Source organism: Oryctolagus cuniculus, chromosome 14 (assembly GCF_051225735.1).
Source record: "Oryctolagus cuniculus isolate XC-2025 breed Fujian yellow rabbit chromosome 14, ASM5122573v1, whole genome shotgun sequence".
NCBI classification, from domain to species: Eukaryota; Metazoa; Chordata; class Mammalia; order Lagomorpha; family Leporidae; genus Oryctolagus; species Oryctolagus cuniculus.
Genome location: NC_142880.1, coordinates 94,315,928 through 94,328,750, shown reverse-complemented (window position 1 = coordinate 94,328,750; position 12,823 = coordinate 94,315,928). Strand labels below are relative to the sequence as shown.

The 12,823-nt window shown below is 55.2% G+C and overlaps 1 protein-coding gene across 2 annotated transcripts in view; it reads right to left on the bottom strand.

Annotated features, from left to right (window-relative positions):
• Positions 1 to 268: 268 nt before the first annotated feature.
• LOC138845212 (uncharacterized) overlaps positions 269 to 12,823 on the bottom strand; it is a 45,216-nt gene continuing 32,661 nt past the window's right edge. The window contains exons 2-6 of one of the 2 annotated variants that reach the window (XR_016220880.1): positions 6,487 to 6,633; positions 5,705 to 6,221; positions 4,748 to 4,920; positions 1,633 to 1,715; positions 269 to 913 (exon numbers count right to left, since the gene is read on the bottom strand). Coding sequence is in view for 1 of the 2 variants with exons in the window: in XM_070056859.2 (XP_069912960.2) it covers positions 6,198 to 6,221; positions 6,487 to 6,633 (171 nt within the window). In the remaining variant the exon portion in view is untranslated. Of the gene's footprint in view, positions 914 to 1,106; positions 1,268 to 1,632; positions 1,716 to 4,747; positions 4,921 to 5,704; positions 6,222 to 6,486; positions 6,634 to 12,823 lie in introns of those variants that run through there. The other variant, XM_070056859.2, reaches the window with a different exon arrangement.

The following is a 12,823-nucleotide window of genomic DNA, read 5'->3' as shown; positions in this document are numbered from 1 at the left end:
CGGTTGCCCCTCTTCCAGGCCAGCTCTCTGCTGTGGCCAGGGAGTGCAGTGGAGGATGGCCCAAGTGCTTGGGCCCTGCACCCGCATGGGAGACCAGGAGAAGCACCTGGCTCCTGCCTTTGGATAGGCGCGGTGCGCCAGCCACGGCGGCCATTGGAGGGTGAACCAACAGCAAAGGAAGACCTTTCTCTCTGTCTCTCTCTCTCACTGTCCATTCTGCCTGTCAAAAAAAAAAAAAATTACTCTTCCTCTTGGATTACTTCAGGGAAACACTTGCCCAGTGAAGCTTGGAAACGTGTGACCCCTTTGATTTTAGATCTTACGAGACCTAACATTAACCACCAATGTTAGGACAAAACTGTGTGTTTCGCATTGGTCTTAGCCCATGGACTGATTCTTTCTTCTTGCTTGGGAAATTAAATTGCTTTATCTGAGTGTTATGGCGTGGGTATAACGTTGACAGCATAGCTTTGTCAAGCAGTTAATGTGTTGTGCTAGTAATCTCCATTCAGATTTCAGCCGTGACTAATGGGGTCTGGCTGTGTGTGCTTCCTCATGCGCCCTCCCCATGGGCAGGAACAGGTGCCTCCATAGCAAAGCCAACCTCACCAGGAGCCTCAGCTGCTCTTCCCACCCTGGTGCAAGCCCCAAAGATGGCGGTTGGTCCTTAACTTCCTGGGTGCAGTGAGCAGCCACTAGTGGCTCCTGGCGGGACTGCACCTGCCTGCCGGACTTCGTGCCCGCTCCAAGAGTGAGACGCTGCAAAGAACTGCTTGGTCCATCGGCTCAGACACGTTTTCCTCACAGTCCCAGAGGCTCTGTCCAGAAGCGCGGGCTGGCTTTAGACGGAAGCTCCTTGCATGCTTCTAATCCTACATTTCTCTCAAGTTTTGCGAAATAAATTAATTCTTGACTGAGAAGGAAAGAAGGTAAGAATACGAACTACATCTCAAATTAATAATTCTCTACATCGTTCCCCAAGAGGAGGAAAACCTAATTCACTAATGTGAGAAAATAAAGACAGGGAGGGAAGAAGGGGGAGGGAGGGAGGGGGGAGGGAGGGAAGGATAAATGGGTGGATGGGTGGATAATTGTATCCATAAAACTTAATACTGTTAGCAAATCAACTTTATTTTGTTTAATATGGCTGAAATCATTGGAAGTTAAGGCCACCAAGGTTTAAATTACTCAATAAGCAGAAGTTTGAAGCCAAAAATTAGTTTTTGCTTTTCTTTGAAAATCATTTCACCAAATTCCACAGGCATTCCTGTAATGATAGATTAAGTTCAGTGTAACAAAATTCTGGAAAATATGCCATTCCTTATTCAGGCATTATAAATTATTTGTAATGTCTCTGGATTAACTATGTGTTTTTAACAAAAATCTAATTCTTTGCCAAAGAGGAATCACAGTTATGAATGCACTTGTGTGTATTGTGTTTCTATAAGCCTCTTAGAAATATCTTAAGATTATAATAGTCTATTTAATCCTTCGTAGAATACAAAAGTCCAGTTGGCCATCCAGCATGCAAAGCATGCAGACCTGGGACACTGACCTTAGGAAGATGCGATTTCTGCTCCCTAGTCTGTGTCCTCCTGCAAATGTCTCTCAAAGGAAAGCTACTGGACTCACCTCCAGCCGGAGACCGTGCGCCTCACTGTGGACCAAGAGGACAGCGTGTTTGAGAACTGGAGTGAACTTGAGGCATTGAAATCCTGTAAAACATAAACAATCTATGATCATGAAACAGGGCTCTCTTTTGGACAGGGACGTCCCACACCTAAAAGCAAAATAAGCCAGCGCCGTATACACAAACAGAAAGCACAGAAGGCATGAAGTTTTCTTGTGCTGCTGCGGATCCTAAAAGACACAGATGTGGACACCTCATCTGCTGGCGGGGGCCTTGTCCACGGCAGGACTCCCGGGAAACATCGCATCAGTGGAGAGGAGAGGGGAGCCGGAGGACACGGGCTGTCCAGAGACATCTTTCCTTCAAGTCCCATAGGATGAAATGCCCACAGTCTCGGGCCCTCCCCAGAGAAGCTGATGGAGCCTACACCACGGAACGGGTGTTTCAGGCCTTTTGATGTTCTCAGCTGCCTTTTTCAAAACTTTGATCGGACTTGTCAAGTCAGGGCCAGCAGCGAAGTGACGATGTATGTGCAGACACAGCCTGAGCGCCCATCCTTACGACGACGCATCTTACAGGAGACAGACAAGCCGCCCACGGTGCTATCCCCACAGAGAGTCAGGTGGACGGATGGCCACGGCACACGACGAGCACACTGGTGCTGGCCGGCTTCCTGGGTCAGGGAATGCAGCACTACAACACACACAGCTGTGTGCACAGCACTGCCAAGGCTGTTACACAGCTCAGTCCTCCAAGGTTTCAGGTGTAGAATTGCAACACTGTTGCTCCGAGGTACAGAGGAAATACAGACTTGCAGGTATGGTGTAAGAGGTTTGGGGTGATTAGGATTGAATAAGGACACCAGGGTGCGGCCCCCTGATTGAATCCTGGTGACCTTATAGGAAGAGGGAGCGAGTAGGGTGGGCGTTTGATACAGAATGTGAGACAAGAAAACCCATACCAGCGTGTGCAGGTTTGGGTCTTCCGCTCCACTTCTGGCCCAGGCTCCTGCCAATGCACATCTCGGGAAGCAGCGGACGGGGGCTCCAGTCCCTGCATCCCTGCCACCTACCTGGGAGACACAGATGGAATTCTTGGTTCCTGTTTCGACCTAGCCTAGTCCCATAGTCCCAGCTGCTGTGGGCATCTGGGGGAGGGAACCAACAGAGGGAAGATCTCTCTGTGCCTGTCTCTTTCTCTGTCAGTCACTCTACCTTTCTGATGAAACTTTCTGATGAATAAAATTTCCCAAAAAGAAGAGGGAGAGAGACCAGACACACTCTGCACTGTCTCTTGCCCTGTGATGCTTTTTTGTTTTTTTTGACAGGCAGAATGGACAGTGAGAGAGAGAGACAGAGAGAAAGGTCTTCCTTTGCCGTTGGTTCACCCCCCAATGGCCGCTGCGGCCGGCGCATTGCGCTGATCATTGGAAGGCAGGAGCCAGGTGCTTCTCCTGGTCTCCAATGGGGTGCAGGGCCCAAGCACTTGGGCCATCCTCCACTGCACTCCCTGACCACAGCAGAGAGCTGGCCTGGAAGAGGGACAACCGGGACAGAATCCGGCGCCCCGACCGGGACTAGAACCCGGGGTGCTGTTGCCACAGGCGGAGGATTAGCCTAGTGAGCTGTGGCGCTGGCCGCCCTGTGATGCTTTGTGTTGCCACTTCCAATAAGACCACTGCCAAAGAGGCCCTCAACCACGCACCTGCAGAGGAAGGGCCTGTCCTCAGGAAGAGGTCAGAGAGGGAAGTGGGACAGAGGAACAGAAGGAAGGGGTGAGAAAGGCCTCACACAGCCTGCGGACCCCAGAGTGCCTCCCTGGGAGGGCAGGCAGGACAGCAGCCATGCCCCCACATCAAGGAGGGAGGCCGTGGGCAGCAGGGGAAGGCAGACAGGATAGAGGACTTGAGGCCTTGCAGAGGCCAAGTGGGCTCCTCTCCAAAGGGGCAGGAGGGGCCGGGACTGGGGCACTGTGCGGGTGTTCTAAGGACACTCGCTTGGTTACAGACAGCCGCGACTGGGCACTGTATAGCGACAGGTGTAACTGCACTATGAATCTTACATCCACAGCTTGCACACGCATGCTTGCCTGCTGAACACTGCTGTCCTGAGCACACCCTGCAGACCACGGGGGCCACCTGGCTTCCCCAAGGGCGTGGAGAGAGCAGGGTCAGGGTGCGGGTGCCTACTGCAAACATTTTCATTTTATGTATTTATTTATATGGAACATAAAGTCTCTTACAGAGAGAGAGAGAGAGAGAGAGAGGTTCTCCCATCTGCTGGTCCTCTCCCCAAACACCCACACCAGACAGGGCTGCATCAAGGCTGAAGCCAAGAACTGGAAACACAACCCAGATTTCCCACGTGATTATCAGGAGCCCAGTCACGTGAGTCATCCTCTTTGCCCCCCAGGAAGTTAGAGGCCCGGGCTGAAGCCGGGTGTGGAACCCAGGCACTGGGATGTGGAATGCGGGTATCCTAAGTGCATCTTGATGGCTAGGCTAGACACCAGCCCCTGCCACGGACGTTGAAGAGTTGCACTTAGGACTGACCGTTGTCGTGACACAAAGTGACGAAAGGAGCAGCGAATGGTGTGACAGCCACCACGCTGCACCCAAAGATGGGTTTGGCATCGTCAGCAAACACACTCTGGAGGTTACGAGTGTGAATCACGGGCTCCCTAAATGAGTGTTCCCTGTGGTCTCACCCTACACCAGGAGTAAGCGTTTGAGTGAGTCAGAGCGCTGCTTACACGACAGAGAAAGAGGGGAAACTGCAGGAATAGGAGGCGCTGGTCACGCCCGCGTTGGCCACAGTGACCTCGGAAGCTGTGACAACGGCCGCCTGCCCCTCCCCTGGCCCTGACGTCTGGCAGCCCCTTCAGTCTGGACAGCACCGGGGACGCCAGCCCAGCCTGTTGAGGAGAGCTGGCCACGCACTGCCCAGAGGGAAGGGAACAAAGGTGGGGGGCATCCACCCGGGAAGCGGCTCGGAGGCGGGGTTCTGGCCGAGGTGCCTCGCTGTCCCTCTGCTATCAGCACCCCTCCAGGGACAGATCGGGGCCCCGGGGCTCCTGGTGATATCGGGGTCCCTGTCGGGTAGGGTTCACTTTTCCTACCTAAGACTCTGAAGCCTCAGAAGAGGTCGTGAGGCTGGGGACCCCTTGTCACTGACATGGCTGCCTTCTGTTGGTGTCTCGTGGTCAGCGCTGTCTTGAAATCCCTGTTCTGAAGCAAGCGTCCCAGAGGACGTCTGTTCACAGCAGCAAAAGAAGAGGAATCGCGGAACCGTCTGTAAATGAAAAAATACGAAGCGGCACTGTGCGAGGGTGTCCACTCCCCGTGAGCATAACACAGTTTATTTTTAATTTAATTTATTTTATTTTTTGACAGGCAGAGTTAGACAGTGAGAGAGAGACAAAGGTCTTCCTTCCATTGGTTCACCCCCAAAATGGCCACTATGGCCGGCGCACTGTGCCGATCCGAAGCCAGGAGCCAGGTGCTTCACCTGGTCTCCCATGGGGTGCAGGGCCCAAGCACCTGGGCCATCCTCCACTGCACTCCCTGGCCACAGCAGAGAGCTGGCCTGGAAGAGGGGCAACCGGGACAGAACTGGCGCCCCAACCTCTGTACAGAGACCCCAGCCAGGCTCAAGAGTCCCCTGCCCCCAGCCCTGTGCTCTGTTTCCTTGTGGGTTCTTTTGTGAACGTATTGTTCCTAGGTCACTTCCTGATTTAGCAACGAGAGGTGGGGGAGGGGGGCTTTGCCCAGACCTCCTGGAGCCCCCTTGCGGGTTATCAGATAACACCCCCTGCTAAGGCTTTCCCCACAGGCGAGGACTCCAGCCCCACACCCAACACGCTGGCCCCTCCAGGCCTCCCTCCTGCTGGGAAGCACCCCTTCCCTCACATCGCCCCTGCCAAGGGGCCACGGTGAGGCCACTGCATAAATTTCCAGAGGAAGAAAATAAACTATGATAAATAAAATCGTGCTTTACGAGGAGCGACTGCTATTTCATTTCCTGCCAATGTGTGCAGGGCTTATAAATTCACAGCTCTCTAATTACTGGCCCTGACCTTAGTCCTGCCTTCTGAGGCCTTCCAAAGATGTCCACTTCCAAGTCGCACAAGCAGTGTGTTTCTGCTGGGGCCGTGGCCACGTCCTGAGGCCCTGGCGCCGGGTCTCTGAAGACGGTCCCCACAGGGCCCACTCTGCCCTGCCTCCTCCTTTCCCGCCTTGTCTTTGGGGAGGGAGCTGAGCACCTACAGAAAGACCAAAAGCTCAGAGAACTCCCTGGGGGCACAGTTCTGGTTCATAGCGGGGTTCTAGCTCAAGCCACACATAAACGCTGCTTTTCCTATGGAAAAGCAAGATGCCCTTTCGCCAGCAGCGCCCTGGCCCCAGGCCCTGAGAAGGAGTGGGGGCCGCAGAAAAGAATGACAGCACTGCTGTGTGGGGAGCCCACTGCCCCGGGGAGAGGGCAACGTGTGTGTGTTGGGGGTGGGTGGGGGGACGGCAGGCACAGAGGATCCTGGAAGCCACGTCTGATGTTTGCCTTGTTGCCAAGTCTCAGTCCAGGGCCACCATCTCGCCCTGCGGAGTGAAATGAGACACAGAATTGACAGAAGCCAGAGGGGAAAGGAACGCCCCCACACTGCTCAGATGTCCCTGAGCTTGCTGACAGCAGCACCTGCTCTGGGTGCAGGGTCAGGATGCGCTTCCGACGCCTGCCTCCAGAGGGCACCACTCAGAGCTCGGGTCTGCTCTCCCTACACCCTGGGGTCTTCCAAGGAGTTAGCGCCGCTTCCGTCTACCTCGTGGCACCGTTTTGCTTTGTTTTGTCTGAAGGTGAACTCACGTCATCGGTCATCCAGTCCACGCACCGATGCACAAGGAGACCAGTGGCGGAGGAGAAGGAGGGCCGCAGCCGGGGACCCTCGGTGGGCCGAGGCGGGGCTGGGCAGCCGCTCTCCTGGGCAAGGTGTTCATTCTCAGAAGCATGAACCTGCGGGTGATGGGAGCAAAGCTCAAGTCCATGGGGGCTGTCCCAGACCACCCCCGAAACCCTGTGGTCTGGTGGTTAAAGTCTGCGGTTTCCCTCGGGGTCTCGGATGGCATATGGGGAAGAGGTGGGGAGATCCTGGGTGTGAGAGGGAGAACACCCGAGCTGGGCTTGACCTCTGTAACAAAAGACAGATTAACAGGAGAAAAACTAGCCAGCCGCCAGCGCCGCGGCTCACTAGGCTAATCCTCCGCCTTGCGGCACCAGCACACCGGGTTCTAGTCCCGGTCAGGGCGCCGGATTCTGTCCGGTTGCCCCTCTTCCAGGCCAGCTCTCTGCTGTGGCCCGGGAGTGCAGTGGAGGATGGCCCAAGTGCTTGGGCCCTGCACCCCATGGAAGACCAGGAGAAGCACCTGGCTCCTGCTTTCGGATCAACGCGGTGCGCCGGCTGCCGCGGCCATTGGAGGGTGAACCAACAGCAAAGAAGACCTTTCTCTCTGTCTCTCTCTCTCACTGTCCACTCTGCCTGTCAAAAAAATTAAAAAAATAAAAAATAAAAACCAGCCAGCCTATGAGCAGGTGCGGTGTGCACTGCCCAGCAGAGACCCAGCAGGAGGTCACTCAAGGCCATGGTGGAGAGTGTGGCCTGGGGAAGGTCTTTGCCACCCAGCCATGAGGTTCGGGGAGGGGTGGGACCCACAGGAAAGCAGTCCCGGCTTCCATAGGCAGGGAACCAAAGGAAGGAGGAGAGCCTGCTCCCAGAATCCTCGCTGCCCCGCTGCTAAGCCATGCTCCCGCGTTTCCGGGCAGGGGGAGGGGGAGGAGAGCAGAAAGCCCGTTGGCCGTCTGCAGCCTCTGAGCTGCTTTCAGGGGAACCGTCGGGGATGGCACAGCGCCCGCGGCAGCTGAGTCGCCGTGAACTGCGTTGTGTTGAGCCTGAGCACAGGGCTTGTCCATGCCTCGCGCCTCTGCCAGTGAGGAACACAGCCTCTGTGCTCCCAGAGGGCATGGTGGTCCCCATCACAGCCACGCAACCACCACGCCAAGATGGACTCGAAGCCTGGCGTCTCCCGTGGCCCCACAGCTTCTAGAGCGCCCCTGGCTTGGAACACGGGCCTGATGGAGCTCGTCTCTACGTCCAAACGCCCTGTGGCTTGCAGACCTACGATTTGTGGGTCTCAGCAGGTGGCCGTCCTGGGTCAGCCCAGGCCCTAAAGCTCTCGTTGACATTCGTGTGCTCCTTCAAATACCCACGGGACTCCCCTTCCCACAGGGCTGGGCGTGGCCTCAGCTCTGAGCTAGGGGTCCCCACCAAACCATGGGAGACAGCGATCCGGGACGCTCGCGCCACACGAGCTGTCTCCTGCCACGTGCTCAGGGAGTCCGCATTTGCCACTAGATCAACGAATGGCTGAGTGCCTGCTCAGCAAATCACTGACAGTAGCCCTGAATTAGACAAATCGCAAACAAGAGGAAAAAGAGAGATGGAAGAAGAGACTTTCCATCCGATTCTCCGCGATAGCTGTATGTGATGTGCAGGGTCAGCTGAGCGAAGGGCTGGCTGGGGTAAACCCTCTCTCCTCGTGCGCTACTCCCCAGTAGAAACACAAACTGCAAGTGAGCCCTCAAACCGGGACTGGAGCCGGAGCCGGAACACTCAGAGCTGTGACCACATCTGTGGATCTGCTAGCGCCCCGGGTGATGCCGAGGCTGGGGGTCCAGCCTGGGAGCCAGCTGTGGTCCCCTTAGCCCCGCTGTGCGCCGACTCAGGTGTCACAAGGAAGAAGCTGGGCAATGGAGGAGAAGCAGTGGCTGGGCGGTCAGGAGGGGCCCTGGGAATTCCCAGTGCCTGCTGTCCTGACCCTGTGGCTGTGGACTTCAAGATGAGGAGCCCTGAAGCCGCGGGGTGCAGTGCTGAGGTCAGCTGGCCCTGCGCAGTGTCACCCCGGAAGGCCCGTGGTATTTAAAATATCTCTGCATCCTGAACACTTAAGGGACCCTTCTCCAGATCAAATAAAATCTCCACGTCTTTGCTTCTCTGCTGTTGCGTGAGAGCCACGCCTTCTTGTTGGCCCACGGCAGGGCTCTTGTCACCCTCTGCTCCCTGGAGGTGAACGGAAAGGAGCAGCCTGGGAGGGAGAGTAACCGAGTGACCACAGCCCAGGAAGGCAGGGAGCTGTGCAGCCTCAGGCCTCGCTCGCTGTTCACTGGAGGACACAGCCGGGCCAGGCCCGAGGACCTGGGACTCGCGAAGGTGAGCTGTGTGTGTTCTTGCAGTAAGTCTCACCACTTCTGCCGTCGTGTTTAAATCATCGTGATGGTAGAGAATCGCAAAAATAGAACAGGACACCTGTGTGCCTGTAACTCAGAATCAACCATTGTTAAGTTTTTGCCCGTGTATTTTTTTCCATAGGCAAAAACTAACTGCGTCACCTGCTGTGTGTGTGTGTTTTACAATATGAGCTATACACCTGTGCAGCCGTACCTCACATAGCAGTAGCCCTACCCCCATCCATGAGGGGTGTTCTGAGCCCACCAGAACCGGCCTGGAGCACACATCGACAGGACTGACCCTGCATGTACTCTTACTATGCCTTTTTCAAAGTATTCATACCAACAATACAGCGTAATTAATAAATTAGCTGCAGTAAGAAGTTGAACACAACAACTAATAATAAAATACAGCAATTATAAGACGATGATGTAATAAAAGTTACATGGATGCCATCTGTCTTCAAACAGTCAAGAAAAATATTGGTGCGTTCAGAGCGAAGTTGAGTGCAGGCGACTGAAATACTGGGAAGCGAGAGGGAACCCATGGCTGAGGGGAACTTCTGCTTATATGCATGTACGTATATGCAAGTGCACGTGTGTACATACATGTAAGCGTGCATATGTAAGTGGACTGTGGATACAGATGTCTATGTGTGTATAAATAAATGTATCCGTGTATATGTGTGTGCATGTTTGCATACATACATGTAAACGTGTATATGTGTGTGTGTACACAAGTGTTTGTATATATAAGTGGGTGTGCATATATGTATGTATATTTAAATGTCCGTACAAATGTGAATATGGATGTAAGTGTATATGTGTGTAAATATGTGTGTAAGGATTTGCACATTGTGTATATGTTAAGTCTGAGTATATATGTGTGTAAATGTGTATGTGTCTGTATATGCCTATGTTACTATGTGTATATCAGTGTGTACATGTATTGTGTATAACCTATGTTACTGTGTGTATATGTAAGTGTGGGTGTGCATATGTAAGTCTGTAGATATGTGTATACATGTATTTAAGAGTCTGTATATACCTAACTTAATACATGTATATATGTGTGTACATATATTTAAGTGTGTATATCCTATGTTGCTGTGTATACATACGTGTGTATATACACACACACATTTTCCACACTTCTTGAGAATGCACAACCCCGTCTCTTCCAGAAACCGACGTTTACACTACAGCTGTCCACTGAGCACAGTACTTGTCCCTGGCCCACCGTGCTCACGAGCGGGCGACTGATCCGTGCAGGCCCCTTCCCGTACTTCCGTCGCGGTAAAGACGCCCCGCAGAGTCACGGCCTCCCTTCAGTCGCCAGATGGTCACCGTTTGCTCCCTCACTTTCCTCTCCTGCCACTGTCCTGGCCTCCCGCTGGGAGAGCAGCAGCCCTCGGGGAGCCTGTGTCATGTCGCCCGTGCCCAAGCCTGTGTCATGTCGCCCATGCCCAAGCCTGTGTCATGTCGCCCGTGCCCAAGCCTGTGTCATGTCGCCCATGCCCGAGCCTGTGTCATGTCGCCCGTGCCCGAGCCTGTGTCATGTCGCCCGTGCCCAAGCCTGTGTCATGTCGCCCATGCCCGAGCCTGTGTCATGTCGCCCGTGCCCGAGCCTGTGTCATGTCGCCCGTGCCCCTGGGACTGTGCGCCGTGCATCACGTCTCCGGGTGCAGGGCGTGCTGTGCCCTCGCTGCCGACGTGGATTTTGCTACCTGAAGCAGGTGTTGTCCAGTCTCTCCATTCGGTAGTGGGCGGGCACCTGCCACGGCCCAGTGTGCTGGCCAGCATCGAAGGCCCGCCCCTGAGCGGCCGGAACTCGCTGGTGGCTCCTGTGTGAACGTCCTCGGAGCCACGGTGTAGGCTGGGGCCCGCCTGCTCTGCAGCCTCTGCCCTGGCGGCCGCAGGCCTTCCCTTGTTCTGTCACTGCTGTCCTGACCCACAGACGAGTCTGCGATGATCAGTCGCTGTCCTTGACTATTGCTGAATAGTCCTCGTGGGCAGCCCCGGTCGGCTCTGCGTGCTTCCTTCGCGTTTCCTTACTTTCCGACTTGAAAGACACTCTCAGCTGGCCAAGAGTCTCTCCCTGACCAAACCGCATGCAGCCTCCTTCGAGATCCTTCCCAAACAGCCCTGATTCTGGACCTGTAGCCTCGTCGGGCTTCAGCAAGAATCCTGCCGAGTGTGCACTGCCCAGCCCTGGCCATCCGCACTTCATCACCGCGCTGTGCACCCACCCCGGCCTGTGTGCCAGTGCAGCTGCGCCTCCCGCGTGGGAGGCTCCCGTGTGCTGACACGCACCCCGCACCCTGGACAGGAAGCCCCACTTCTCCTGTTGTAGTCGGCCCCAGCCAGCTTCCACACTGGGAACTCTCTCCTCTGCCATGCCAGTTTCTCGGAGCAAGGCACGTTTTTACCGCTCTAACTGCTCAGCGCTGGCTTCCCTTGGACAAAGTGCGTCTTCTCCTTCCCCCACCACATTCCTGAGCTCTGTCATTTTTATGCCAGAAACAAAGTGGCTGATGACAGCCTGGTCCAGGAGAAGGCACAGGGATGGTCTTCTCTGAGAAGACCCGCGGGGGGCTCCTTCGGGGGCGAGGGCCCCCCACCTGAGCTCAGTGAGCCTCAGAGCCGTTAGTTCAGTGGCTGGGAGAAGGCAGTGGGACTCCAACAACCAGGCCTGGCGGTGGGAAGAGGTGCTGCGGAAGCCCTGGGCCCCCGACTCCCAGGACACCGATGTCGCGGGCATCCTCAGCCTCAGGGCCCCGGCTCTGCTGCCCGCACTGGACCACGGTCTCCCCCAAAGGCAGGACACACAGCACAACGCCCCCGGCTTCTGCAGCTCCGTGTCTGTCATCAGGGAGTTCTCCTCCCCGGCCCCGGGAAGAGGCGGTTTCCTGGCACGGATCAGGTTTCCATCCCCGGTTAATCTAGAGCGCGTGGGATCGGCTCATAAGAGGATGGGACAGTTTCTGAGCTGGGCGAGGGGAGGCAGAGCAGGAGGAGTTGGGCCAGGAGCGCTGCGGGACCCCCTGGTTCTCGGTGCTGAGCTGTGGAGCCCAGGGGTGCACGGCCCTGTTTTCTCCCTAGCAAGGCTGGGTGCGAAGCTTCCAAGGGCTACACAGCCCCACGGCCTCTCTCACAAGTATTAAAACATCAGCTAGCACCCTTCCTCACATTTACCGATATAGGAATGTATATATAAATAGAATACTGTGTCAGATATTAAATATATATGATATTATGAGAGACACTCAGACGAAGCCTATTTTATGCATTGGAGACTCCTATGTCTCTGTGCCTGGGCGCATGGACAAACCACTTGAGTCTTGTTATCTTCTTAGAATTGAATCTACAAAATACATGAAATCTGTTCTCTTTCTATTAATAAGGGTTTTTTTTTAAGTCACTGTGTGTTCTAACATCCTGTGATTGTGTGGTCTGTGTCCAGGCCAACGCTGGCCTGGCCCCTACAGAGACCTCAGCCAATGATGACTGCTGGTGACCTAGGAGGACAAAGGGCCTGGGTGTGGCCTCGCCTCGCTCCCTCCCTATTACCTAACCCAGCTCCCTTCTGGCATGTCTTTGACACCCCTCAAATTCCAAGTGAGGTGTGTAAGTAGTGGCCAGCAGGAGGTGCCGTGGGGACCTCCCACAGCCATGCCATGGCCACAGACCTCACGACAGCGGCCCCTCTCCACTGAGCTGGGCTGTGGCACCTGCACAGAGGCAGCTGGATGTGGGTGCTGGGTGGCTCCTGTTGTGGCTGTCCCAGGGTGCGTCACACTTCTAGGAGGAGAGTCGTGCCCGGAAAGCGGGGCTGAGGCTAGACCACTGGTACCAGCCTGAGGCCACAGTGACCTCACCTCCCCAGCTTCAAGCTGGCCCTGAGCAGCTGGGACAGGGGAGT